General features: G+C 39.5%; 1 protein-coding gene across 2 annotated transcripts in view; it reads left to right on the top strand.

Annotated features, from left to right (window-relative positions):
* rybp (RING1 and YY1 binding protein) overlaps positions 1 to 15,680 on the top strand; it is a 30,596-nt gene extending 14,916 nt beyond the window's left edge. The window contains exons 3-5 of one of the 2 annotated variants that reach the window (XM_023325057.1): positions 7,075 to 7,392; positions 8,057 to 8,155; positions 12,465 to 15,680. In XM_023325057.1, coding sequence (XP_023180825.1) covers positions 7,075 to 7,392; positions 8,057 to 8,155; positions 12,465 to 12,714 — 667 coding nt within the window. In that variant the 3' untranslated portion in view covers positions 12,715 to 15,680. The remainder of the gene's footprint in view (positions 1 to 7,074; positions 7,393 to 8,056; positions 8,156 to 12,464) is intronic. The other variant, XM_005814314.2, reaches the window with a different exon arrangement.
* Positions 15,681 to 27,218: the final 11,538 nt, after the last annotated feature.

The raw sequence follows: 27,218 nt of genomic DNA, 5'->3' as shown, positions 1-27,218 counted from the left end.
TTGGCTCTGAATCACAGGGCAGCAAACAACGAATGCCTCCGCCATGCACCTCCTGCTGACACAAATCTAAAGCTCTGACTTGGCCTCTAGTTATCAATCACTCATTCACACACAGCCTCTTTAACTAACTGCTCTTTCTGCCAGACAGTTATTGCTGCTCCTGTGGGCTGACATACATTTATTCACAGCTGTTTTTTTTGTTTGTTTTTCTTTTGAGAAACATTTTTTTCTCTAGAGATCCATGGTGTGGGAACTTGTTGCTCAAGTAACCTCTGAAAGCTTTTCTTAATAGTTTCTAATGCAGAGTTTGATATTTAGATGTATTTTCAGTTCAGTTGAAAATAAGACCTAACTAAGGGGTCTGGTTAAATATCATGAATCACTTGAGTATGGTTTACTGTGTCTTGAACAAGTGTTTGTATCCTTAAGCTTTTTGCATTTTGATAATGTGTTTTATTGAAGTTTAATGCAGGGCTAGAGAATATGTATCAGGACATAAGGGTTTTATAGCACTTTATTGATAATTGATGGATTGATTTTTTGGATATCTGAAATGCTTCCAAACTGGTGGTGTAAGCTTTCTTGTTTTGTCCACAGTTTCCTCTCCAGCTGTGGTACACATTTTTTCCCTTCATTCCATGCTTTTGTTTTTTGTTTTTAAGCAGTTATGAGGCATGATGGCTAAACATGAAACTGCTGCTGCGCAAGTTACTCAGCAGATTCTTGGTAGGCAACCAATGAGAGAGTGAGTTAGTTGATAACCACCCAACTTGCTTAGCTTGCTGTGAGAAATTGAGCACCTAAAGTCTTTCCTCTACTTGCATCTTCCATGTGCTCACTATCTATTAGGCATCTTTTAGCCCAACAAAATACACAGATTGAACACTAAAGATAAGAGAAATGTTTGAAAGACTGAAGCAGCGATTTTGTTTGAACAGTTTTGAGTTTGACTGAAAAAACATGCTTATGCTGCTGGGATTTCTGACACATACTGTGAATACTCAATCTCGCAAGTTGGGTGGTTTGTAGATGAACCCCGATTCAGACCCTGTACGTCAGGAAAAATTCTGAGCTTTAGGAGTCTGACACAAGCAATGTATCTTGGCCTTTACTGTGGGAACGATGTGTTCAGGGTGCTGTCCAGAGTTAGTTTTCCTCTTGTTTTAGTGCTTTGCATGTATGCCATAAAGTTCTGATCTCATTTAACCAGAGCTCCGTCTGTCTCGTGTTTGCTGTTTTCCCAATATGGCTTGAGGCAAATGGTACTTATTATGGCTTCCTTACAACCTTTTTGCTTGTTGCCACATTCTTAATACCAGTGGATTGCTCCAGATGTTGCAGTGATTCACAAACTGAGCTGTGGATCGCTGCAGCTCCTCCAGAGGTTATCATGAACCGTTTAAAAACCTCTAGAACCTTCTCCCTGATGTGTGCTAGATTGTGAAATCTTCATGGTTTTGTATGTTCACTAATATTTTCCAACTAAACTCTGATCCCTTTAATTTAGGGATGCTCCCATTGGGTTTTTTGCTGCCGATTTCGATACCAATCATCCATGAGGCCGATCTCTGCCGATCCTTGCCGTTCACCTGGAATGGCTGTTAATTTTTTACTTTAGATATAAATATGTTATCTTGCAAAATGGAAAAATTATCTGGCAGTAAATTGATCTAATTTGGACATAATAGACATATTTTAATAAAATCTTTTTTTTTAAGTTACAAGCTGCAGCTTTAAGCAGCTGTTCGGTGTGAGAGTTCACTGTCTGGTGGAAGTTGAGCAGCGCTACGTCTGTGAAACATTACTACCAGTAGCGCGTAGCGGCAGTTCAAGAGCGAGAGCAGAACCAGCGTCTTACACTGCCAGCTTGAAGACTTGAATTATTTTTTGGGTTATTAGTTTATATTTCTGACCGTGATGCTAATCCGGGTGAGTGTTGTAGTTGTGTGCTGCTTTATCTGCTGTCTGGCCGCTCTGGAAGTCCTTTTTTCCTGCAGTGAGCCTCGATATAGCCAAACTCCGTCAAGTGTTTATTTTTTAAATACCATATTAGACTCGTTGTGTTGATGCCTTTAGACGTGCTTCCCCCCTGAGGTAATTTTTCCGCCACAACACGCAAACGTCCCCATTCACTCTCAGAGCGTTATAGTTCCACATGACAGGATTTGTTGCTGCATGCTTGCACAGTGTGAAGAAAAGAGGAGATGAGCTGCCCACGCAGGCTGCGAAGTGAGATAAATGTGATCGGTTTTGGTGATCAGCAGCAAGACACAGTGATCGGCGATCACCGATCATACACTTTTTCACGGAAATTGGCCGATTATGATCAGTGGCCGATCGATCGGCACACCTCTACTTTAATTGTAGATAAAGGAAATTCTTGTACAAACACAATATGTTGAAGTAAGAAAATGTTGGATATAATGTAATTTTCTTTCATCTTTTCACAATTATCCGTTACATTGTGCTGATCTATAGCATAAAATGAGACTATATGGAAATTTGTGGTAGAAATGTGACAAAATATTTTGAGACGTTCAAGAGACTTAAACATATTTTGTGAGGTGGTTAAAGTAATAATTAGGTATTTTATAAGGGCAGTTTCTTAGAATCCTTAGGTGAAAGGCAGTTAAACAAGCTACTAAAAAGACTATTATAATTTGTTAAAAGTTGTAACAAGTTGTAATAGTGATTATTCTCATAATGATGAGAATAATGATTCTCATCATTATTTGATGGGAATAATGAATATAGAATAGAAGGATATTTCGCTCCCATGCTCTTAATCCCTTCCATGGAGGTTTCACACAGAGCAACAAGTAGAAAAACTCCAGGGTTCTGCATCTGATGGATCAACTGCCAAACACTCATCAGTACTCACTGCAGCTCGCATTATTGTTTTTTGTGTAGCGTAAATGCTACATGATTCTCTATTATTCTGTAATTGATCACCTTCTGATGAGCCATGTGTCCCCTCCTCCTCTCTAAGGAGGCTCTTCTCGAGTGTGTAACAGCTCTTGGGGAGGGTTTTCCAAGAAACGTGCTGAGACATTTCTAAACGAATGCAGAGGATCAAAGTCCTCTACCGAGAAACAGAGAGATGTGCAGAGTGGAGAGAGTCAGTTAGTGAAAGAACCTGAGAATGTTTTGAGAGCAGAATTGAGTAACTGGACTATCATCAAATCGAAACACTGAGGCTAACCACTTTATTTCAACCACAGCTGTATGAAAGCCACTCTCAGCAGAAAGCCACTTAAAACGAAACGTGAAGTTCTAATTTGTTCAGCAGCAGCTCTTGTTTATCTGGAGTGGTGCTCAAATCAGACAACTTTCTTCAACATGTGTGTTTCCTAAACTCTCAGCTCTTTATTTGACTGCAGGTTTGCAGGTAAACTGGTAGTGAGAAGATCAAGGACTCTCCTCTCCTGGGATATAGAAAAATACTTGCTGATTTTCTATATCCCTGCTTGCTTGTGTGTCTAAGCTAGAATTTGAAGAGTTTGGTATACATTTGATTCTCCTGATAAGAGGCTAGCTATTTCAGCAGCCTACAGGTGTTGGTTTGTTTCAGGAACGCAGCAGTGGTTCCCTTCTCTCCATGAAGAGAAGGGAGTTGTTCTCTTCAACTGCTGGCAACTGCAGCCAGCAATTGCTGGCTGCAGTTTGGGCTGTGCAGTCAGCCTCTCCTCTCCCTGAGGGGTCTCCACAGATGTTGCCAGCTGCTGTCCATTAGGTTGCAGGTGTGTGTGTGTATGACTGTGTCTAAGCCCAGATGTCTGGATTAGTGCAGAAGTGTTCATACTTGGTGATGCAGAGATGCTCTGACCAAATAAGACCAAGATAAAATTTTATGGCCTGCGTGCAAAACATGATGTGTTCGATGATAACTAAGGTCTAGTTCACATGTAAGTCAGATATCTGAGGAAACAAATACATGGGTAGGTCTTCCAGTGTTCTTACTGTCAGTGCTATCTCTTCAGATTTTCCTACCGTAGCACGGATAGATAGCTATGTGTCAGTGCTATATCATGCTACCATCATGTTAACAAACTGAAAATTATAGCGGTTTGTGTTGATGTTAAATATCATTTGATAACATTCTTTAAGTGACAAGACTGAAGTGGAAGCTTCAGTCCAGCCACAAACAATACTGAGGATTGAGACATCCTGATGAAGGATGTCACAAAAATAGCTTACCCATTTAAAATGAAAAGCTATCGCAGATGTATGCACTAATTATTAGAATATCCCATCTTTATAAAAATATTTTACATGCAGAGGTGTTTGTAAGAATGACACAATATCAGACAGGGGAAACAAGTTTTTATTAAAATTAAATTAAACGCAGACATCTACAGATCACCGCAAAATCTTTTTTGCGCATTAATACGCTGCATGGCAGTCTTTAGCACAGCCACAATGTGTCCACCGAACTGCGCAAGTCACTGTGCACCTGAAATGATAGGATATACTTCTTATACACTAATATTACATCGTAGACATACACAACTTCAATCTCACATAGTATCACTACCAACATACTCTATTTAGCACGGTTTAATAAAAAAGTGTTATTACACCAACATTTTTTAAAGTATAGGGACAAAATAGCCCACAAAGCAACATATTTTGTCCTGATTAACATAGTTGACGCCAATTCGTCTTTACAGTGTACAGGCAAACTAAAGCCATTTATAAATATGTTTACAAACTGCCTGTCATGTAAACTTAAAACATGAAGTAATACAGCAGCTTAATGAAAACCATCTATAAAATAAATTAAATAAAGCTTACTGTAATCTTTCAAAATAAAACCGATGAAACAAAACTTCCACAGGCAGGATGTATTTATAAATCTGCTGAGTAAGCAGTATGTAACATAATATTGATATGCGCATTACCACAAGGTAGGACGGATTCATGGGTAGCACAAGTAGTTAGAACACCGGTCTTTCATTAACATGAAAATTCAGTTTAATATCCCCCAAAAAATTATTTTGAAAGACCAAAATGGAGATTTAAGAAAACTCTGAATTTGTGTTTTTGTGTGTTCGTGGGAAAACAGAGCTGTAGGGTCCATTTATCGCATTACAGTCTGCAACAAATAAGGCACTAATATATCTACATATTTGCTTTGATATGATTTCCAGTCAACATCGTCTTGTGTTTTATTAACTTTATATATGCTATTTAAAAGTATTCAACCTATTTGTCCATACAAATGAGCCTCTATGTTTAATTCCTACCAAAAAACCATGGTTGTGTTGAAAGATTCTGATTGGCTGATAGAATTTTAGTTTTTTGCTACACTGCCCCATGTAGGTTTGGCATGTTTAAAACACTGAGGGGTGGATTTGCTAGGATTCATGTGGATGAAAACCTTTCTAAAACTTTCTTTCTTTTTTTTTTTTAACGATGTGGCAGACATATTTGTTTTTATAAAGACTTGGCTACATGTGCACAAGGTATGCACATAACCTTGTGGTGAAACAAGATGGTGGCAGCATCATGGGGAAACATGGAAGGAGCTAACTACTGGGAAAATTCTGGAAGAAAACCTTTTTTATAAGTTGGAAAAGTGAATGATGAGAATTAATTTAATCAACCAGTAGAACTATCAAAGCTGCAAGGCAGTGATAAAGATCAAAGCATATGGCAGTATGGCCTAGTCCGTCCGAGTCTGGACCTAAATCTGTTATCAAACTTGAACTCTCTTAATACAATCTGACTGAATCCTTGGTGTTTTGCAAAGGAGAATGGGCCAAAATGTCAGTTTGAACTAAGAAAGATGACAAAAGTAGAGGTTCACCAATAAATTGGCCCCCATTTCCTCAGTTTTGAGATATCAACTATTGGCCAATGCTTAAATAAAAAAATTAAAAAATCTTATCACCGCTCGTATCTATCCAAGCAAAGGTCTGAAAATCAGCCACTGTCCTTTTTTGCTCTGAGACGAGAAAGGGATGACTGACAGACCAGCCCACAGGACGCATGTGGGTGGATAACAATATTCCCCCGTTACCAACTTACCAACTTTGTGGCTATATTTGGCGACTAATCAGACAATAAGAAATGGTATCGGCCAAAATTGGCATTGGCAGGTCAGACTTTTTAAAGTTTGGTGATCAGCTAAAAAACTGCAATTGGTGCCCAAAGTGTTTCTGTGAAGAACTGACAAAGTTGAGCTGAAAACAAACGCTTGTCAATTTTTTAGTTTTTAAAATTTGACAATTTTGAAAACCATGCATCATTTTCCTTCTAATTCACAATTATAAACTACTTTGTGTTGATTTATAACATAAAATCCCAGTAGAATAATAATAATCAATGTTATTTGTAAACCCTTTTATAGCTACAATTGAAATCTGAAAAGGCTCATTCACATACTGTTGATGACAAGCTACTAGATTGTAGCTACAGCGGCCGTGGGGCAGGCTGACAGAAGTGAGGCTCCAAATTTTTGTGCCATTGGCCCTTCTGACCCACACCATAAGGCAAGGCGGGTGAAGCAGGTGGACCAGGAATTGAACCAGCAATCCACTGATTGCAGGGCGAACTTCTACCACCGTCACCCCAAATACACCAAAGTTTGTGGAAAAAATGGTATAAACAATTTTGCAAGATGTTGTACTTCCCTACAGTTGGTCTTTGCAGAGCAGAATGAGGGAGAGGTCACAGTTTCTGTGTGGACACTGTAAATGCGTCAACATAATAGTGTGATTAGAGTTCAGGAGTGCTCTGTGGTTGCTAGAAAGCAAACACCATGACTGACTGAATCTTAGTCTGTGACAAACAGGGCCAACCCTGCAGTAATCAGATTAGAGAACCTTTGCGACATTCTGCCAACTTTCCACCTTGTGATCCCGTGCATTTGTTTTATTACGACCCTGAGTTAATGAGATTGCCTTCAAGACAGATGTGCAATGCTAATAAGCAACTCTACAACTAGGACTAGGTACCTGTGTTTGTTCACCCCTGTCTGCTGCAGTGTGACCATGTTGCTGCATGATGAGGGTCAGCTTACGGTTCCACTACGACAGTAATCCATGTTTGTGCCTCGGATTTTCTCCACAGGAAACCCCGGATAAACTCCCAGCTTGTCGCCCAGCAGGCAGCTCAGCAGTACACCATGCCTCCCCCGCCCAAGAAGGACCGGAGAGAGAGAAGTGAGCGCACTGACAAGGAGCGTCCACACAGTGAAGGAGAGCGGGCCGGTGGGGAAGGACGCCCTGAGGGAGAGCGCCCTGAGAGCGTTGTACCAGAGGGGGACATCACCGAGAAGGACAAGAGCGAGATAGAGCAGCCTGTCAAAGACAAACCTGACAGGGAGAAGGACATCACCCCAGCTGTCACAAAGAAGCCCAGCAGCAAAAAGACCAAGTCAGTGTCAGAGTTAGTATGCTGGGTTGTCACTTGGGCATAATCAATGCGTCTATGTGTCATAACTTTCTCCAGCTGAACAGAAACATAACTGAAATTATTGTCCAAGCATTAGAGAAACACATTCAGGCGTTCATCTTCTAAAGTCATGCCACTGGCTCCCTGGAGCTCAGAGAATAAACTTTAAAATACTGTTGTAAGTTTATAAATCACTGAACGGCTTAGCACCAAAATACATTAAAGATCTGTTGTTGTATCAACCTCTCAGAGCACTATGGCCTTCTGGTTCTGGTCTGCTTTGCAGAATCAAACATAGAGAAGCAGATTTCAGCTTCTATGCACCACAAATCTGGAACAAACTTCCAGAAAACTGCAAAACAACCAAAACACTGAGTTCCTTTAAATCTGTACTTAAAACTCAACTGTTTAGAGTTGCTTTTGAGTAGTAAAAATGAACATTGATAAAGATATTTGTGTATTTGCTTATTGATTTGGATGATGACATTTGACAAAATGTAATGTTTATTTCTTGTTTCATAATTGGTGACTGTATGATATTTTTATGATGTAAAGCACTTTGAGCTGCCTTTTTTTTCTGAATTAGACTACACAGATAAATTTGACTTGTGGATGGCAGTTTTCCATAACTCCTCACCTCATTTCTGTTTTCCCGCAGACCCAAATCGGACAACAATCAGAGTCCTCCAAGTGACAAACAGAGCATACAGTCTGGGAAATCGGCAACAAAGTCCAACAAGAACTCTCACATTTCCAGGTGAGCAGTAAGTCTTCTATGGCTCAGCACACGACTGCACTTCTGGTTAATGAAACTCATCCAGTAAAGAGGCGTGGAAGCGTGAAGTGATTCACAATTGATCTCTTATACTAAACACCCACTCTGTTTTTCATGCACTTGTTCTGACTCTTGATGTGTCACCCAGTGAGTTCAGTAATCTAGTAACCACCTGCATGATGCTGGTAAGCATCCTCACATGCCCTTGGGACCAGAGATATGCTTGATTTTGGATTTTTACTAAATTTAATAATTTTCCATAATTGATTAAATGCTATTTAAAAATTTATATATTATTCTGACTTGTTGAAAAATTAAAAGTGTACTTTATTTCACTATTTTTATCTCCTCCGAGCTATGGAATAGTAGTATCTGTACATTTAAAATGTATTTATTTTATATTTTTGCATACATAGAATGTAGCAGTGTTCCCAACCATGGTCCTCAAGGCACACTTACATGTGTGTAGATGTCCCCCTGCTTCAACACACCACATTCAAATTCAGCAAAATCCTGTTAATCAGCCATCACTTGAAATCATGTGTGCTAAAGCAGAGGAATGCTTAAAAGTTGCAGGGCAGTGTGCCTTGAGGACCAGTGTTGAAAAGAACTGGAATATAAAACTGCACTATAACCCAATGTAATTCCCCACCCTCTAAAAGATCTCCTCAAAGTATAATATGTTCTTAAATAACAATATTTAAGTATTTTAACGCTCTCATTTACTTCCAAACATGTTAAACCAATCTAACCTACCTCCACATAAGGTCTGAAAATCAGCCACTGTGTCCTTTTCCTCTAACTTCAAAGCGGACATGCCCACCAGGTCACGTCTGCATATGTGTGGTTAATAGTCACTCCACTATTGCTGACTTGGCAACTTTGTCATTATATTTATCAACTTCTCAGACGGAAAAATATTGGTGTCGGCCAAATTTGTAATCAACTGACCCAGAGGTCACGCTAGACTTTTTTGTTCTCCATCATTTTGACCAACAGCATTAAAGAAAATTGGTCATGTTATATTTTTACCCTTCAAATTATAATCATATTAACGTTAGGCTGGATTTTTATGCGATTTAGTTAATATTCACATAGTTGAACCGTGAATCCAGATCCATCAAACATAAAGCAGATGAACGCTTCTAACGTTTTCTCCATAGTGACAAAAATCACTGACTGTGGCTCCAAAAACTTAGAATAACTGAAATTAAATGACTCCAAATAAATTACAAGCACTTCAGCTGCTGGGACCTGAACGCACAGCGCCTCATAAATTCCTCCTGGTTTGCATCTGCAGAAAAATCTGCGCTGGTTCAGTTGAATCTGTCTGATCCAAACTGATCAGTTGAACTCTACGAGTTTTTTATCCTCTGTGCGGTCTGGGCGTGCGCTTTTACGAGGATTTTTAAAAATTTTTTGTGTGGTTTTGCTTTCCCGAAATGGACAGATGCTACGTCTGCCGTGCTCCTCCTGAGCGCTCCTCCTTGTGGGCAGCTCCATTTGTTAAAACCGCTGGATTAGTTAAGTTTATTTCTTCGCAGCATTGATTTTGCAGCACACTGTACATATTGCGTTCTTATTAACTTCTTCACCTTTATTTATTTCCTCAAGATAAACTGCCAGCACCTCTGTTTAGACCAGGGGTCTCAAACTCCAGGCCTCGAGGGCCGCAGTCCTGCAGTTTTTAGATGTGCCACTGGTACAAAACACTGGAATGAAATGACTTAATGACCTCCTCCTTGTGTAAATCAGTTTTCCAGAGCATTAATGACCTAATTATTCTGTTCAGGTGTGGTGCAGCAGAGGCACATCTAAAAGTTGCAGGACTGCGGCCCTCGAGGACTGGAGTTTGAGACCCCTGGTTTAGACTATAAATGGATTAACACAACATTGAAAACTCTTTGTTTTTCTCTGGTTTTTACTGGAAACTGGAATTAAACGCGCCATTTCTACCAAGGATTGGAATGCGCCTCTGAACCAGATGCTCCAAAGCCTCCGGTCCATAACTCTTCAACACGCTGTCAGCTCCCAGTGTGACAGGCATTTAGTTCAGAGTCCATGAGATGATATTCAGAAAGGATCTTTTTACTAATTGATTTTAGTTGCCTCTGCGATGAACTCTTTGCGTAAAATCTATAATTCACTTCAGTCAAGGGTGTGAATTATAACCTGTCAAATGACCGACCGGCTTCAAACTTTCCTGTCGTTTAAAAAAATAACTGGTCAAATACGGAAAATATTCTGTTAACGCGACCTCTGAACAGACCAATAAGATTTGCATTGGTGCTTGAAATCCTTGAAAATGTTTGCATTTAAAAAAGGTGTTTTTAAGGTTTGGAAAGTGCTTGATTTTTGTATGAAGTGTTTGAAAGTACTTAATATTCACACTGCACAGTTTTGTAACAAAGTTTTAATTAACTTTTAGGAGACGAACCGCCTTACAGAAAGTCCAGTGATAATTCTTATGTTCAAGCATTTCATTTGAGCAGGAAGATCATGTACCTTAACAAACTGATTTGTTCAATGTAATATATATTTATTACTCCTAATGGCTCAATTACCTACTGACCAAGTCATAACAAATGCAGGAAAAAATGACTCGATGTTAACTACTCACAAGCTTATAAATTATTCTAAATAAAAGAAGCTAAATTTTCTGTGTCGATATCATTCTCACAACTTTCCTTTTAAAAGTTTTGCCTGTCATTACTTCTGATCTGACTCAATAGTAAACTCATTCCTCTCATTGGTTGTTTTCACTTGGCTTCAAAAACAACAGTTATCAAACCACTGATTAAAAAGAACAATCTGGACAACTCACAACTACAGAATTACACTGTTGTAATTCAACAGTGCAAAAGCCAATCTGCAACCTTCCATTCATCAGCAAAAACTGTGTTTCATCAGTTAAATGGCTTCCTAACGATAACCAAACGCTTTGATATCTTTCAGTCTGGTTTCCGTGGTCTCCGGTCCACTACTCAGTTGGTTTTAATCTTACCTAAAAAACAGAGATTTCTTTGTTTCAATAGGTAGCTCCACCATAACTGTGCAGATGATACAGAGTTCTACATTATGTCAACTCAGAGGATAGATTTTAAAATACTGTTTTTACTGAACAGCTTAGCACCAGGATACATTAAAGATCTGTTGTTCTTGTTGTATCAACATTATTCTTTTTCTGTATTTTATTCCTTTATTCAGACTAGGTTAAGTGCATGGGAATGTGGATTAAATTGAAGATTTAATCTGGTGCCTCAAATGATAACACCCTCTCCTCTTCACCCAGACTTTAGAGAGGGCTTATAGGGCAGTAGCTCAGGGCCCCAATCTTTTGGAGCATCCCAAAGTTGTTGTTTTTTTTTGTGTTATGAATTTTTGGAAATATTGTACTTTATATAACACTGGTTTGGCCCAAACCATGTAAGCTGTACTAGTAGTTTTTTAAATTTTCTAAATATAAACACTACTCAACTATTTATAAATTATGAAATTGTAGAACTTCTTTTCAGGAACAAAGCGGCACCACAGTCATTAATTCATATCTGCTAATCTACCTACAAATACACCTTGATTTGCATTAGTAAAAGAATTTTACCTCAGTAATTGGAAGAATAGCCAACTAACTCTTTTTCTCTCAGTAACAACTTCCACACTGAAGAGTGTTATCACTAGGGACGCAATAATACCCTTTTTTTCACATCTGATACCAATATCTGAGGTTTAGAATCAGCCGATACAGATGAAAAACAGTGTTGAATTGAAAATGTTTCTTGTTTTAAAAAGACATTAATATAGTGAATTACAAATTAATTTGATCTCTGCACCAGTACAATATCCTTAAATCCACTAATGGCTTCACAAGCCTGGTCAAACATGTAAAAACAACACAACTTGAATTTGTTTAGTCAGTGCAACTAGGAGTATAACAGCCAATGTAAAATAATAAAATGGTTCAGAAAGTGCAATTAGGAATTTTATATGTAATGTAAAATAAATAATAAAGCAAGACATCATTCAGAGAACAAAGCATAGAATTAGACTGAACAGGTCTGCCCTTATGGGTTGGGCACATTGTCACCGATACCCAATCTAGAATTTTTTGAAATTTTGGGACTGATACAGATATTACTATCAGATTGTTGCATCTCTAGTCGGCACCATCTAAAAGATGACAGATCAGGACTGGCGGTTTAATTTTGCTATTCAGTCAATTTTTTTCCCCCCTCTGTGAAACTGTAAATGTTTTTTTTTTTTTTAAAGCGTTTCTGTTTGTGTACGCCATCAGGCCCAAGCTGAAGAACATTGATCGGAGCACTGCCCAGCAGCTGGCCATCACCGTAGGCAACGTGACAGTGATCATAACGGACTTTAAGGAGAAGACCCGCTCCTCATCCACGTCTTCATCCACCATCACGTCCAGCGCGGGCTCTGAACAGCAGCATCAGAGCTCTGGCTCCGAAAGCATGGACAAGGGCTCGTCGCGTGCCTCCACCCCCAAAGGGGACCTGTCTGTGGGGCACGACGAGTCATTCTGAGCTCCTGCTTCTCTTTTTTTTGTGTATCCCCATTGCCTCCCAGTGCTTCACTCCCCCTCTCCTCTTCGCCCATATATCTGAACACTATGGATCCCATTGAAGGTGGGGGGCTGAAGAGGGAGTTGTCACCATTTCCCATTGCTGCCCTGCCCTCCATTCCATGATTTCCCCCTGGATGCTGAACGGAGCCGGCTGGATGAGAGACGGTGTGTGGCGCCTTTTAAGGGGAAACAAACTTACCTGTGTCGTCCTGGCCGCAGGGATTAACCTCCCTCCCCTCCTTCTGGTAGCATCCAAATACTTGTCTGTATTGTTTTATATTTGTACATGGGTGTGAGGCCAAGTCTTTTCTTTTTTTCCGTTTGTTCTGTTTTTGTGAAGAAGAAATCTCTGCTGGGCACAATAACCACCACCATTTGAATAACTATTATTACCCTTATTTATTACCTGTTGCACCTATATGCTTTGATATTTTCTGATTTTTATGTTCAGGCTTTTGCTGCGTAGCTCTGCTGGTTGATCAGTGTTTTCACTACATTAAAAATGTTAGGATTACACACACACAGGTGCTAGATACACTGTGAAGTGATTCTACAGATCTGGGAGTCCCCATTTTTTCCTCAATGTGAGAAAGTGCTTATGAATCAAACTGTCCTCCACGTTTCTCAACAGCACTGTGGAAACCTCAGCAATTTTTTTTATTCTCTAACCGGCTTGACTCCCATTTAGTATGCTCTCGCAGATTGTACAATACCTTCTGTCCTCTCACTGTACAGTGTAGGCTCTTGTGTAAAACACTAAAAGCTGTTGATATTTTCTGCATTCCATGCTTCACACGTTGAGTTTCGTGGCTGAAGGTCAGAGTTTGGAGTGGCCATGCTTTCTGGTTTCTTTAACTGAAGGATGCAGTTCTTGGTGAAACCAAGTCACACTGTAAAAGCAGACCTTATGGTGTCAAAAATTAATAATTTTAATTATTTTTGTTGTGGTCCTGAAGACAATGTTTGGATCTTCATCTTCTTCACACGGAAAGTGCATGCTAGAAAAGTGAAAAAAAAAAAATCAGATTTGACAATTCAATTGACTTGTCTTTTTATGTGTATTAATTTAAGACTCCTGTCACTGAAGGCAAAAAACATGACAGTACTTATTGGAATGCGAATAAAATTTTATAGCAACGAGGCTTAATATAAGGATTTTAAAGAACTTTACACCTTAGCTGAGAATAGACCAACATAATTTCCTTTAACCTGTAAGAAATTGTATAAAGCATAAATGTGTATATGATATCTTAGTTTTATTTATTGAAGGACCAAAGGAATTTCATAATGACATGATACATAGACAGATGAATAACAATTTGAAATGCAATTATCTAATGTGTGAGATGAATAACAGTTTAAATAAAGACTAATATAATCCATGTAAATGGTGTTCTTATTGTACACTCAGTGTCTCTGTGTGTGGCTAACCCGGCGTGGGGAAAGGGGGAGGAACGGGCTGCTGTACTGTAGACTTTTGCCTTAATGGAATAAGAAAAAACAAAAGCTTCATTCTTCTTGACTGAAAGCTAAGTTATAGTCGCGCTTTTGAAAGTTTGTGTTCAGCGCGCGAGACAAGCCATTTGGTACCGCGTTTATAGTTGGCACGTACATTGTAGCCGTATTCTCCTAAAATGAGCCTTCATGGAGGAAGTACATCAACGCCAGTGTGGTGGGACCGGAACCGTCCAAAACCTCTAGTTTGTGTGAACGGTGGCGCGCGCGGCGCCGTTCACAGAAAAATTCAGAGGCGCACAACCGCGACACGCGCGAGGCCAACGCGTTGGCCTAGTAAGCCCTCGCGCCCAGGTTAACGCGTTAAGTATGAAGCTAGCTTCACGCAGTGCAGCAACACGTAGCTCCCCCCACAGGTCACCAATAGAGCAATAGAAACTCCCAGGAACCGTAGAGGGGAGGATGAAATCTGCTCTGCAGATTCTCACAAAAGAACGATAATCTTGTTCCAACAAGTCCAGGAGTTAACTTTCTTTTTTTAACCACCCTTGCATTTAAGCTACAGCTACAGTTTTGTGCTTTATTGCATACAGAATCAGTGTTGAGCAGAAACGGAACTGTAAAAATTATGCTGAGGCTGAGAAGGAGGGAGAATTAAACACAATCTGAACCGATGAGGTCTGGAAAAGCTGCTTTCTCTCACCTGCCTCAGCTGTAACCACATTCACAGGGATGGAGTACTCACGGCATTCATTGTTAAATTAACAGATGGCCATTTTGCTGGGTATATGAATTATTGCTTGTAAATAGAATTTTAAAAAGGTGCAAAGGCAAACACTATGAGTAACTAAGCTGAGGTCCTTTCTTTCTGTTTTTAGTTTTCCAGGTTTTTTCCCCTCCCGCGCAAGCAGTTCTGTTCTTGTGTGCGACCAGTAACCTTAATTTACTGTGTAAAGATGGTTACATATTTTAGCTTTGTTTGTTCAGAGACCCAAATATAGAATGCTTGTTTTATTTACTGTATAACCTTAAACGTGAACTTCCAATTAAGTGTATTATACAAAACTAATTTTTCTTCCTGTAACAATGTCTTGTACAATACTTTTAAAGTTTTTGCTTGGTTTAAGAAAAAAGAGAGAAACTTTTAGGGACAGTACAAGTATCCATTCTTTGTTTAGTCCTGTTTTTTGTTGTTTCCTCCCTTTTTGTTCGACTTCCAGCTGATGTGTCATTGTTTCCTTCTTGTGAAATGGTCACCTTATGTTCCTGGTGTGGAAATGTACGCAGCATTTTCAGCAAATCACGGCTCCTCGTCTAGCTAATGATGTTAACTAATACATGTTTCTGGCATGTGCACGACTTTGCGCTTCTAGGCTAACCTGATAATTTTTCCCCCGTTTCAAATAGAAATGTCTATTTATGAATTTTGCTTGTAGTTTTTCACAAATAAAACTGTCAAAGTAACCTGTCCTCTGGTTGCCTCGGGTTTCTCATTGACATCTCTCACGTGTGTAAAGAGTTTTTAAGTGAGGTTCTGACAAAGCACTGATTCTATTGGCTATTAGCAACACAAATCAAAAGCAACATGTTTCTCTCCATTTTATGCATACAAAACACAAAGGAATATCCTCCCCCAATGTATATTGTCTTAAGAATTACTAAATATTTCACACCTGCTGCCTTTGGCAGGGATAGATGTGTGTGTGTGTGTGTGTATGTTACATGTAGCAGACTGAACTCGGAATGCTGAGCAACTTTTGACCTTCCCACCTAGAATTCCAACTTAAGGGTCATTTTGTTTTCAGTAATTCACACTGGGAGTGCCCATAAATAGTTAAACTATAAAAATACTTGATACATTGTCTAAAAACATTTAAACTGCATATTTTAATAGTTTATGCACCAAATATACCTCAATATGTGTTGATACGGACAGCTGGAAACTGGCTTAGCGCTACTGCAGAAGCTAACGGCTATAGTCTTCCTTTTCTCTGCTCTTAGGGGTAGAGGTGCACTGATTTATCAGCCAGCCGATTTATCAGTGACGATTTATTTAATTTTAGGAGATCTGTGATCGGCCAATACATACATATGAAGTATGACAAAGGTCTAAAAATCAACCGCTGTCCTATTCTGCTCTCTCTCTCATGAGTGAGATTTAACTGACAGACCAGTCCATCAAGTCATGTCTGCATGTTTGCAGTTATCAACAGTCACCCCACTGATGCAAACTCAGCAATTTTCTTGCTATATTTAGTAACATTTCAGACAAAAAAATGGCATCAGCCAAAATTGGAATGGGCAGGTCAGGCTTTTTAAAGATTGGTAATTGGCAATCAGCCAAAAAACTGCAATGGTGCACGCCTACTTAGGGGTACAGCCAATCAGCTCCAAGGAAAAGAAATGGTACACCTGAATTGTGTCAACTAGCATAGCCCCCAGATATTTTGCCTTCCCAAATTGCATTTTCTTTCAAGTATGCTCAACAGAAAATTCCATTAAGAGTCATTCCACAAAAACTTTGAAGTGACTTTCCACACTCCAAAGTTGGAAATATATTCACAAATAGATGTACTAACAAAAACTGTGGTCAATTGGGGTCTACTGTATATACTTAAAGTGATTATATTTTTACTTCTTACACCACTTAGCTTTCACATCAGAAAATTCCTCTCAATACGTATTTCATGCAGGAAGACTGTTGGTGGCACGCTGCTTCCTTTTTTAAGCAGAACTTTACTTCAAAAATCCTGAGTTATATTATTAAGTTCCTTTACTCATTCAGAAAATGTGAGCGGTGAATTGACTGAACTTATTGACTGTGATGTTAAGGCTGCTCTTGTGGAATAGCAACATAACACTTGAATGACTCTCACATTGACAGCAGCTTACAGTCGCTGTGTGTCTCTCCAGAGGTTAGTTGTTATTAGTCATGTGACTGCTGTCATGGCTTATAATGTATTTTCTCTGTTGGCAGTTAGTCAAAAGATGGGTTTCCCATTTTTTCAATGCCAAAAATGCTAACATTTTTAACATTGTTGGTGTCTGAAGGTGTAGCTTCAGACACCTCAGTAGTGGCAAAAAACATTCTCTCACACAACACACATACACATATATGGGCCATTCTTTCATTCACCAGTTAAAATTAGTACATTTGTTAGATTGATTTCTTTTTTAACCTCTTGTGTTTTTTAAGCCAGTCCAACCAGCATTTCGACATTTTTCCCAAAGAACAGGCTGGAGTTGTCCTGAGGAATGCAATAACAAGCTGTGACAACAAGCAGATATATTTGAGTAAATATATTGACTGTGTTTAAATAATTTCTTAAGTGCTAATCCTTCTTCTTTATAACTTACAGAAGTTCATCTGGCATCTTGAATATCAACAGATCAAATCCAGATTGATGGACGACCATTATTTTCTTTTATGTGCTTCAGCTGCACTACAGTTGGTTTGTTTCTGCTTATCCACCACTTTTTTTGAGAACCCACCATCTTCTCAATAGCACTAAGATCTGGGAAGTTTTCAAGCCTCTGGTCTTAAATTTCATTGTTCAGACTTTAAGTCAATTTATATTTTGCTGAAAAATATAAATTACTCCAAAATTGTGCCAGACAAAGTTGCTCTCACAGGACGTTGTGATCCCGCTCTTAATTAACAGCAGTGTTCTTGGGTGAAGTTGGTCCTAAGCCCAGTCGCTTAAGAAGCAACCACACCCAGCAACAAAATATGCAGTTTGGGATATTCCTAATTTGGTCTATGTTAGAGAAGTCAAATGTTTCAAGAAACATTAGTGACACTTCCTGTCGTCTTCTTTATGGTTTTCACCAGTAGTAACATCCAGTTGTTGATCACATGACTCATGTGATGTGAAAAGTGTTTCCATTGCAGTTTTATAGAATACACTTATTTTGATAAAGCCAAAAAACCACCTGACCTACCGTCAAAGTAGATCAAAAAATTTGTTTTTGTCAAAATAGGCATGTTTCAATGAAGCAAATTTATTTTGTAATTTCAGTTTGTGCAGTTTTAATGGAAACACAGCTAATAAGCAGATTTATTTAATGTGTTTTATAGCAAGCAGGTGTAAGATCCAGTGCAACTTTATACAGTTTCTTTTTTCTTTACTCTTTTGGTTTCTCTTCAGTGACTTGACATGATAAAAATGTAAATGTTCTGGATCTGACTTACCTTGTTGATCCTTGAGGCCTGATAGTTCCTGAAGATCTACAGGGTGTGAAGTAGAAAGTGAAGCCACGCTTCCTTTCAAACCACAAACTCTGTGATGTTTACAGTTGGGGCTGTGCTCTCTCTGAGGAAGTGCTGAGAAAGATGGAGGGTTTTAAGTCCTAGAAGATGTCTAACATCATTTACGACTTCTGTTCACTGGGGCTTTAAGCTTATCGGCAGAAAGAGGAAGATTCAACTTGTGATTCAATGTAAATCCTCATCACCACACAAGTCTATCTGTACACCATCAGTTTTAAAGGGGCAGTATCATGTAAAATCGACTTTTTTGAGCTTGACAAAATATAGCTGGAGTGTTGCTTTGATTTTTTCATGCATGTTTGAGAAATCCTTTAATCTCCATGGCAACCACTTAGCTGTGCAAAACCTCTGGATAGACCTTGTGCTGCCTACAAGGACAAAGCTCCTCCTCCTGCAGTTTCCAAGCTTCCACCCCATAGAGCAGCCCTACTCCAATCAGCTCCTTCAGACTAGCCTGCACCAATTAGAAAAGCCCTGGTGGAACTGCGCATCTGCAACACTGTCTATGTCCAAAGTTGAAAAATGTATTAAAAAGCAAAATAGACATAAACCAAACACAAAATGATCAAGAACACATGCAAAAGTTCCCAGAATACACGTAATGCAATGGCCACCCAAGGTGAAAGCAAAAAGTGAAGAGTAAAGTGACAGAGACAGAGGGAGAGGGAACCCAGCGGACAAACCCCCAACCTCCTGAGCAAAGGGTAAAGTCTTAGTGAGCTGTGTGGAGGTTGAGTTAAATCTGTGCAAATTCTAGTTTGAAGTAAGCACTTCTTTGGATGTTGAGTGAATAGAGCAGTGATAGGACATTGCATGCACACTTATGTTTAAATGTTTGGCAAAGACTAAATAGTAAGTGCAGTTAATAAACAATGTGCTTTTTATGTCACTAGTCATCACACTAAGACAATTTAGATAATTATCTGTCTTACAGCTCTCTTTAGATCTGTCAGCATCCTAAGAATGTCCCTGGCATAGATCCCAACAGTAGGCTGAAACTTTGCACGCACACACAGCCTGATAATTACAGTAATCCTGCTCCATTATGCACAAGGTCTTACCGTCAGAGAACTGCACAGAGCAGTATTTTTTTTTATTGTTAGGATGGTATTTAGCAGAGCACATTGTGACCTGGAACCAAATCTATCGCTAGTTTTCTATCAGGGGGAAGACAACATTCTTGGCCTGTGACACCAGTCTTTTCTACACACCACTAGGCAAGCAGAGTCTCAACATTTCAGGTTGGTGATATAGCTAGCATCTGGTGGTAGCCGCTCATGGGAAGAAATGAAGAGGTAGCATCCACCCATTGTCTTACATGTTTATCCCTAATGCGTCAGGAGGAGTGCTGGTGCCTATGACCAGCGGTCAACGGGCGAGAGGCGAGGTCACCCTGGACAGGTTGCCAGTCCATCACAGGGCAACACAGAGACTGACAGGACAAACAATCTTGCCAATTCCTTTAGATCTTAATTTTACATTTTCAACAGTCACAAGTTGTTTAGAATAGTGGTGAGCATGCCCACCTGTCACCCGACAGGAAGTGTACATTTCATTTTCAACACAGATAGAGGCTCAAGAGAAGAACATAAACGACTTCCTTTCAGTTCAGCATATGACTCGTTCTGAACACTAGCTCTCTACCAAGTCCCTCAGACTAAAATGACCCCCTCCTCCACATAACCACCTCCACTCATTTTATCTCTACATGTACAGCTTTTCTCTGTTTTGTCTCATTACTTTTTATGTTTGTGTGTGTATCTTTGAGAAGCTTCATATCTGTCTAGAGGGCTCATTTCTGTCTCTAAACACAAGACAACTGCTGCTCTTGATGGAGCAAACATCTGTGTGTATCAGAGGCGCCTCCCAGGTAAAGAGAGCACTCACCCTAGGAATGATGTTAGGCAGCAGAAACACTTCAGACCATTCCTGCTGTTGCTGGAATTGATGTTCTTATTGCTTGTTTCTTGACGAGCGGGTAAGACCTGCTGACCTGCTGACCTGCCTCTCCTGCTTCTTAGGTTCAATGGCAAATGTTTTTTTTTATAGTGTTCTTACTGTCTAATCACAATCAAAAACTGCTTTATATTTTCTCATGATCTCATGATGTAATAAACCAACACAAAATTATGTAGTTATAATTAGTTATATAAAAATAAACACAGCCTAATTACATTAATAATTTGTTAAACTGAAAAAAGTGGCTTTTATATTAAGCCCCCTTTACTATAATTAGCCTAAATTACAGTTCAACCTTTTGCCTTCGGTTGTCACCAAATTGTGTGGAACTCAAAAGCTGCACCACAGCAGCTGTTAATTGAGAAACATACAGCTAATGCTACCATAGAATCCTTTAAATCAAATGACATGTTTGGCACAGATATGTGCCATTCCACCACAAAGTGGAGTTAAGTCAAATTGAAAATCATTGCCAATACTTTAAAATTGTTGTTAAAATATGGTCAAATATTTTTATCCTTCTGACCAGCTTAAGTTAATCTGCAAAGCAAAAGAAATATATATATATATATATATATATATATATATCAAGCTTATAGTTATGGAAAATTGCAAAAGACCTACCACAGAAGACTTGCAGGTTTAATGGGAGCATTTATTGAATTATTTATTCTTTGTTCTGGTATATACTTTTATTTATTTACTTATCTAGTAAATGTTTGTTCTTTGTTCTGAATGTGTCCATCTTAATTTATACCTCATTGTTTTTTTGTTGCTGTTATTTGTTCTCTTATGTTATTTTGCACTAATTTGTTGCTCTGTAATATTTGGTACTAATTGGTAAATAAGTGCTTTGAGGACCAGCATTGAAAAATACTGGTCTATTGCATAAAACCAACATAAATTGCAGGGTTATGGTTCCTATCACAATTTATTAGATGCTTGGATTTAGTTTTGTCAATTTATTCTCTGTGATTATTTTTCAGTGCCTCACTTCCCTGATCTTCCACACCTAATTCTTATTGCTTCACTTTCTCACATGTTTCCCTATGGAAAATTATTGAAAAACACCGGCCTATTTATTTTAGGAGATTTATCACTAAGTGAAACACATTATATAGATTAACTACACAGATGGATGTTTGAAAGCCTTTATTAGTTAGTTGAGATGATTTTTCACTTACACTTAATGAAAATATGACATTTAACATTTTAATATTAAATTACAGCAATAAAAAACTATTTTTTAAAACAGAATTGTGGGCTTAATGAACAGTCTGTTTAATACCTCATTAAATGTTGTTTTTTCAAAAGGTACTTTTAATCTAACAAACAAGACTCATTAAGACATATATTCTAATTTATTGAATATAATTCAATAAATTATTAATTATTAATAATTAATTACTAATTATTCAATAAATTATATATATAATCACCTTACCAGCATTAGTAGGTCTAAGTCTGTTCAATCATTGTCAGATCCAACCTCTGTCAGTTCCTGCCAGCCTGATTTCCTCAGTTCTGCAATTAAAATCTGGCCTTCATCTCTGGTTTGGGTCCATTATCATCATCATCAATAGTAACGCCACGAAAGGAAAAAAAAGTTCAAGATATATGATTACTTAAAAAAGATATTGCAGAGGAGGAGGCCTTGGAGATTCCCCGGAAGAGTGGCCCAAGTGGCTGGGGAGAGGGAAATCTGGGCCTCCCTTCTTAGGCTGCTACCCCCATGACCCGACCCCAGACACTTGGAAAAAGATGGATGGATGGATGGATGGATGGATGGATGGATGGATGGATGGATGGATGGATGGATGGATGGATGGATGGATGCTGCAGAGGTAATGATGTTTTAAAGTGTGGCTCTGACCCCTCAAGTAAGAGTAGTACTATTTTAGCACTCAAGGAAAAGTAAGATATATCCATCCAAGAAATGTTGTAACTGATCAAAACATCAGTCATTATTTTTAATATTTAAAAATAACATCATCAGATGGACCAAAATATATAGTATAATGGAAATTTTGGCATTTCAAAAGACCAGCATGAAAATAATTCATATAAATATAATAGTTACAAAATAAAATTAGGCAAAATAAAATTTTTTACAAAATAATTTCTTTCAATATAAAACTAGTGAAAGTTTCATAAGTTAGTGGATTTTTTGTTTTAAATAAACTTGCTCTTCATTCAGTAAATTTACTCACAGTATGCAGACATTTTGCCCAACTAAGAGTAGCGATACTTCATAATAAAAATACTCAAGTAAAAATAAAAAGTACAACGTAGTAAAACTACTCGTAATTATTATTGTTATTATTATTATTATTATTTTTTTCAAAACGTTACTCAAGTAAGTTATCCTGTACGGACCTGATAGCTCGGGCCTGTAGATAACCACACATCCGGTTTGATTGTGAAGGTGTTGATAATATAATGAAGCTAACAGAGATTTCTCAATCGGACTCGTGTCAGGTCACAGGCCACGCAGGCGTCCGGTGCGGGCTCGCGCAGGAAGCAGACGGAGTCCCCTCTCCAGAAAAGCTCCGCTCGAGCCGTGATTCCTCACAACATGCGCGCGCCTCGCTCAGCCACAACATGACACCGAGGCGATGACAGCCTCCATGTTTGCTTGCGCTCCAAGTACAATGGCGCGTTTGTCTGCTCTGGTTCACTACAGAGCCAGAACGAAAGCAGAGGGATTTTTAACAACATCTGTCTGCTGAGATCACATCTCTCTATAAAAGCACGATGATAAAGGATTCATTGAGCAGCAGCCTCTCTGCTCATAAAGTGGAACAGTGAATCTCTGTGGAAGAAGTTTACTTGTGTTTTTTTTTCTTTTCCAGCCGCACTGAGGAGATTTTTTTCTTTCTTTTTACAGCTGCTGCATATTTTCTTCCTATTTTCTTCTAAGAAGAAATGCTGCTCACAGACAATTCTGTGCATCCCTGAAAGTTTGATGGCATCTCAAGTCAACCAAGTTCCTATTATGCACTGCTCAAGATGATACAAGACGACAGAACATTTTTCTAAAATTCTCACTGTGCTATTTGTGAGCTTGTAGTAGTGAGCTTTACAAACTTGTAGAAAGTGTGTGTGTGTTTGAGAGTAGGCAAAGCCTTAAAGATAGTGTAATCGTTACTGTAGGTGTGGTAAATTATTGATAAAGCCCAGACTCATAGAGGCTTGTGAAGAAGCCTCACCTCAAGGTCAAAAACTATGAGGAATCCTGAATGCTGCTTCCTCACAGCATTCAGGATTATAAATGCAGCTATTATCATTCCTGTAGGTTTTGTTCAGTTTTCAGACCAGTGTTTATCTTTGTTTCAGATCAGGATACACACCGTATTTGAATAAGTCTCAGTTAAACAGAGAAATCAGAAGATGATATCATCCTCCTGACTAAAATAAATCTCCCTGTATGCAGTGTGGATGCTGTGTCTGCAGATTTACCCCTGTGCTGAATGCTCTGCCTCTCATCCCTTAATGTGGGTGTATTACTTTATCATTTAAGCTAATTGCTGTTGAATAAAAGGTTTCCTGCTGCCTGTCAGTCTGCATTGAGTAATCATTCTCAACCTACTCAATGAACTCCGTGTTTTAAGTGCGCCATCCATATGGTACTGGCACTGCTTATTTATTAATAGGATCAAACAGTGTGGGATTATCCACTCATTTAATTTCTACTACTAATGACTGAACTTCCATACCTTGTTTTCCATTTGTAATCATTTACATTACTAACACATGTAAGGAAGATCATTACCAAATGCTTACATTTAAGTTTTTGATATTTGTGTATTTTTACAGAGTTTAACCTGGATTTTTATGTGCTGAGTTTGAATCAATGGGTTGTTCTACTGTACTACTTGGGGAAGATTGGATCCTTCAAGGTTTGCAATAAAACATTTCATATCTTCTATAAGTCTGTTGTTGAAACTACAATGTCTACTGCCAAAATCTATTAGGATAAGAGGTGTTGGGAACCAGAGTTTTGGGTTCTGTGTTGGTTGTTTCTATCTCCTTCCACTTCCTCAGTTTCTCCACCAGATGGAACCATGGAACTGGTGTCACTGGAGGGTGGACCAGCTGATTATCACACACCTGCTGATTATCTCCTCCAATCACCCAGGGTTTAAGAGGAGCAGGTTGCCAGTCCACCTGTGCCTGAATATTAACCATCCATGGTACTCTGTGCCCCTAGAGTTTGTTTTCTCTATATCTTCTCAAGTTTTTCTTGTTGACTTTGTGCTTACCTCTCTTATCTCCTTCAAAGTACCCTCAGTGGTGTTTGAGTTCCACTCACAGTCTGGTTCATTTCCCATGACTGGCAACCCCAAGCCATCACCGCTTACCTGTCCATCCTCCGTCATCACCTCCATACAGAAGCTCCAATCTGTGAGAATCCAAGCAGTCTTCTTGCCCTCCATAACCAATCCATCTGGCCAGACCCCACCAGAACTCAAGACCCAGAATCTTTCATCTTTTGTTATCTATTCTGCTTCCAGTGAATCCTGTTCCCCTCTATCACCAACCACTCGGAAGACGTCACTCAGTAACGTATCATTTTCTTCAATAAACTTTATTCACTTTTTCTTTTTACCTCCTGAGAGTATTCTGTATGTGGGCCAAAACCATGACAAGAGCATCAGAACGAGGTACATAAAATGCCTCCAGGTAACTCTGAATCCATCCAAGCACTGAACAGATCCTTAAAACAAATCAGTGTATGGAAATACCATAACTTTTTTTCCTTTAGCTCACTGGTGATCCAGGATTTATTAGGGAAGCAACTCACTGTTAGGATGGTTATGGTGTTACCCACATAAAAGTTTATATAGTCATGGCATGATGTCCCCTCATCAATGCCATCAATGTCCCCTCCATGTAACTGGCAAAGAACAATACAATCTGTAGCCTCAAAACAAATCCTATGTCTTTTTTTTTTCTTTCTGTGGTACAGCAGTTGACAAACCGAAAAGTCATGCGTCAGGCTTAGGGACAAATGATGTTGATTGGGAGATCTCACCTTAAGGGCAAAAGTTCACCACAAAAGTCATTGTAATAGAATAGAATAGAATAGAATAGAATAGAATAGAATAGAATAGAATAGAATAGAATAGAATAGAATAGAATTACTTTATTCATCCCAGCAGGGAAATTATTTCGCAGTTACAGCAGCATAGAGACAAGACACACAACAACCACCACTGAGTAGCAATTGTAGACAAAATAAAAATAAAAATAAAATATGACATGCTGTCAATATAAAAAGCAACTTAGAGCAGTCCTAGCAAAGATTCAAAATGCAGAACAGTATGTATATGCTGTTTATTGTCCATAATAGACAGAACCTTCTTCAGTGTCTTCCTCTCCACCACAGTTTCCAGGGACTCCAGCCTTAGTCCCAGTACAGAGCCAGCTTTCCTGATGATTTTGTCTAGTCTATTAGAGTCGCTGGCTCTGATGCTGTTCCCCCAACACACAGCAGCAAAGAAGATGGCACCGTCAATAACACTGTGATAGAAGGTCTCCAACATCTTGCTGCACACATTGAAGGATCTCAGCTTCCTTAAAAAATAGAGTCTGCTCATCCCCTTCCTGCACACAGCGTCAGTGTTAGATGCCCAGTCCAGTCTGCTGCCGATTACAACTCCCAGGTATTTGTAATCCTCCACCTCCTCCACCACTTCCCCTTTGATCTTTAGTGGCCGTGAAGGTATCTTCTTCCTTCTGAAGTCAATCACCATCTCTCTGGTCTTACTAATGTTGAGCCTCAGGTGATTCTGGTCAGACCACTTCACAAAGCTGTCCACCAGTGTCCTGTACTCCCCCTCCCCTCTATCCCCTATACACCCGACAACCGCTGAGTCATCAGAAAACTTCTGTAGGTGACACGATTCAGAGTTGTACTGGAAATCAGTGGTGTACAAGGTGAAGAGAAAGGGAGAAAGCACAGTTCCCTGTGGAGCTCCTACGTCACTGACCACCACATCAGACAAGACACTGCCCAGACGGACAAACTGTGGCCTGCCTGTCAAGTAGTCAGTCACCCAGGAGATCACTGAGTCGTTGACACCCATCCTCCGCAGCTCCTCACCCAGCAGCAGAGGCTGGATGGTGTTGAAGGCACTGGAGAAATCAAAGAATGTGATTCTCACAGTGTCTCCTCCACCATCCAGGTGCGACAGTGCTTGTTGCAGCAGGAAGATGACGGCATCGTCAACTCCTAAGTGGGGCTGGTAGGCAAATTCCAGGGGGTCTAGAAACGTCCTCACCTGAGGCCTCAGCAGGGCCAGGACCAGTCTCTCCATGACCTTCATCACATGAGATGTGAGAGCGACTGGTCTGTAGTCCTCTGGGTCGGATGGCCTTGGCTTCTTGGGAACAGGAACCACATGTGATGTCTTCCACCGCAGCGGGACTCTCTCCAGCCTCAAGCTCAGGTTGTACATGTGTGCCAGTACAGGGGCCAGCTGGATGGAGCAGGTCTTCAAGATCCGTGGTGTAATGCCATCAGGTCCTGCAGCCTTCCCCTGGTGTAATCGCTCCAACTGTCTCTCAACCTGGCCTGTAGTCACCGTTAGCTGGGGGTAGGTGTTGTTGTCTGCAGTGGAGATGGGGGAAGAGGGAGTGATGGGGGGCTGAAGGAGAGGTGGTGTGCTGGAGAATGCCGGTAGGTGGATTGAACAACTTGGGGCAGTGTGGATGTGTGGGGGGCTGGTGGTGGTATGGGAGTAGCAGGAGGTGAGCTGAACCTCTTGAAAAACTGG

Source organism: Xiphophorus maculatus, chromosome 20 (assembly GCF_002775205.1).
Source record: "Xiphophorus maculatus strain JP 163 A chromosome 20, X_maculatus-5.0-male, whole genome shotgun sequence".
Taxonomy (NCBI): Eukaryota; Metazoa; Chordata; class Actinopteri; order Cyprinodontiformes; family Poeciliidae; genus Xiphophorus; species Xiphophorus maculatus.
The sequence above is the reverse complement of the archived record's forward strand: the minus strand, read 5'-3'. Positions and strand labels throughout refer to the sequence as shown.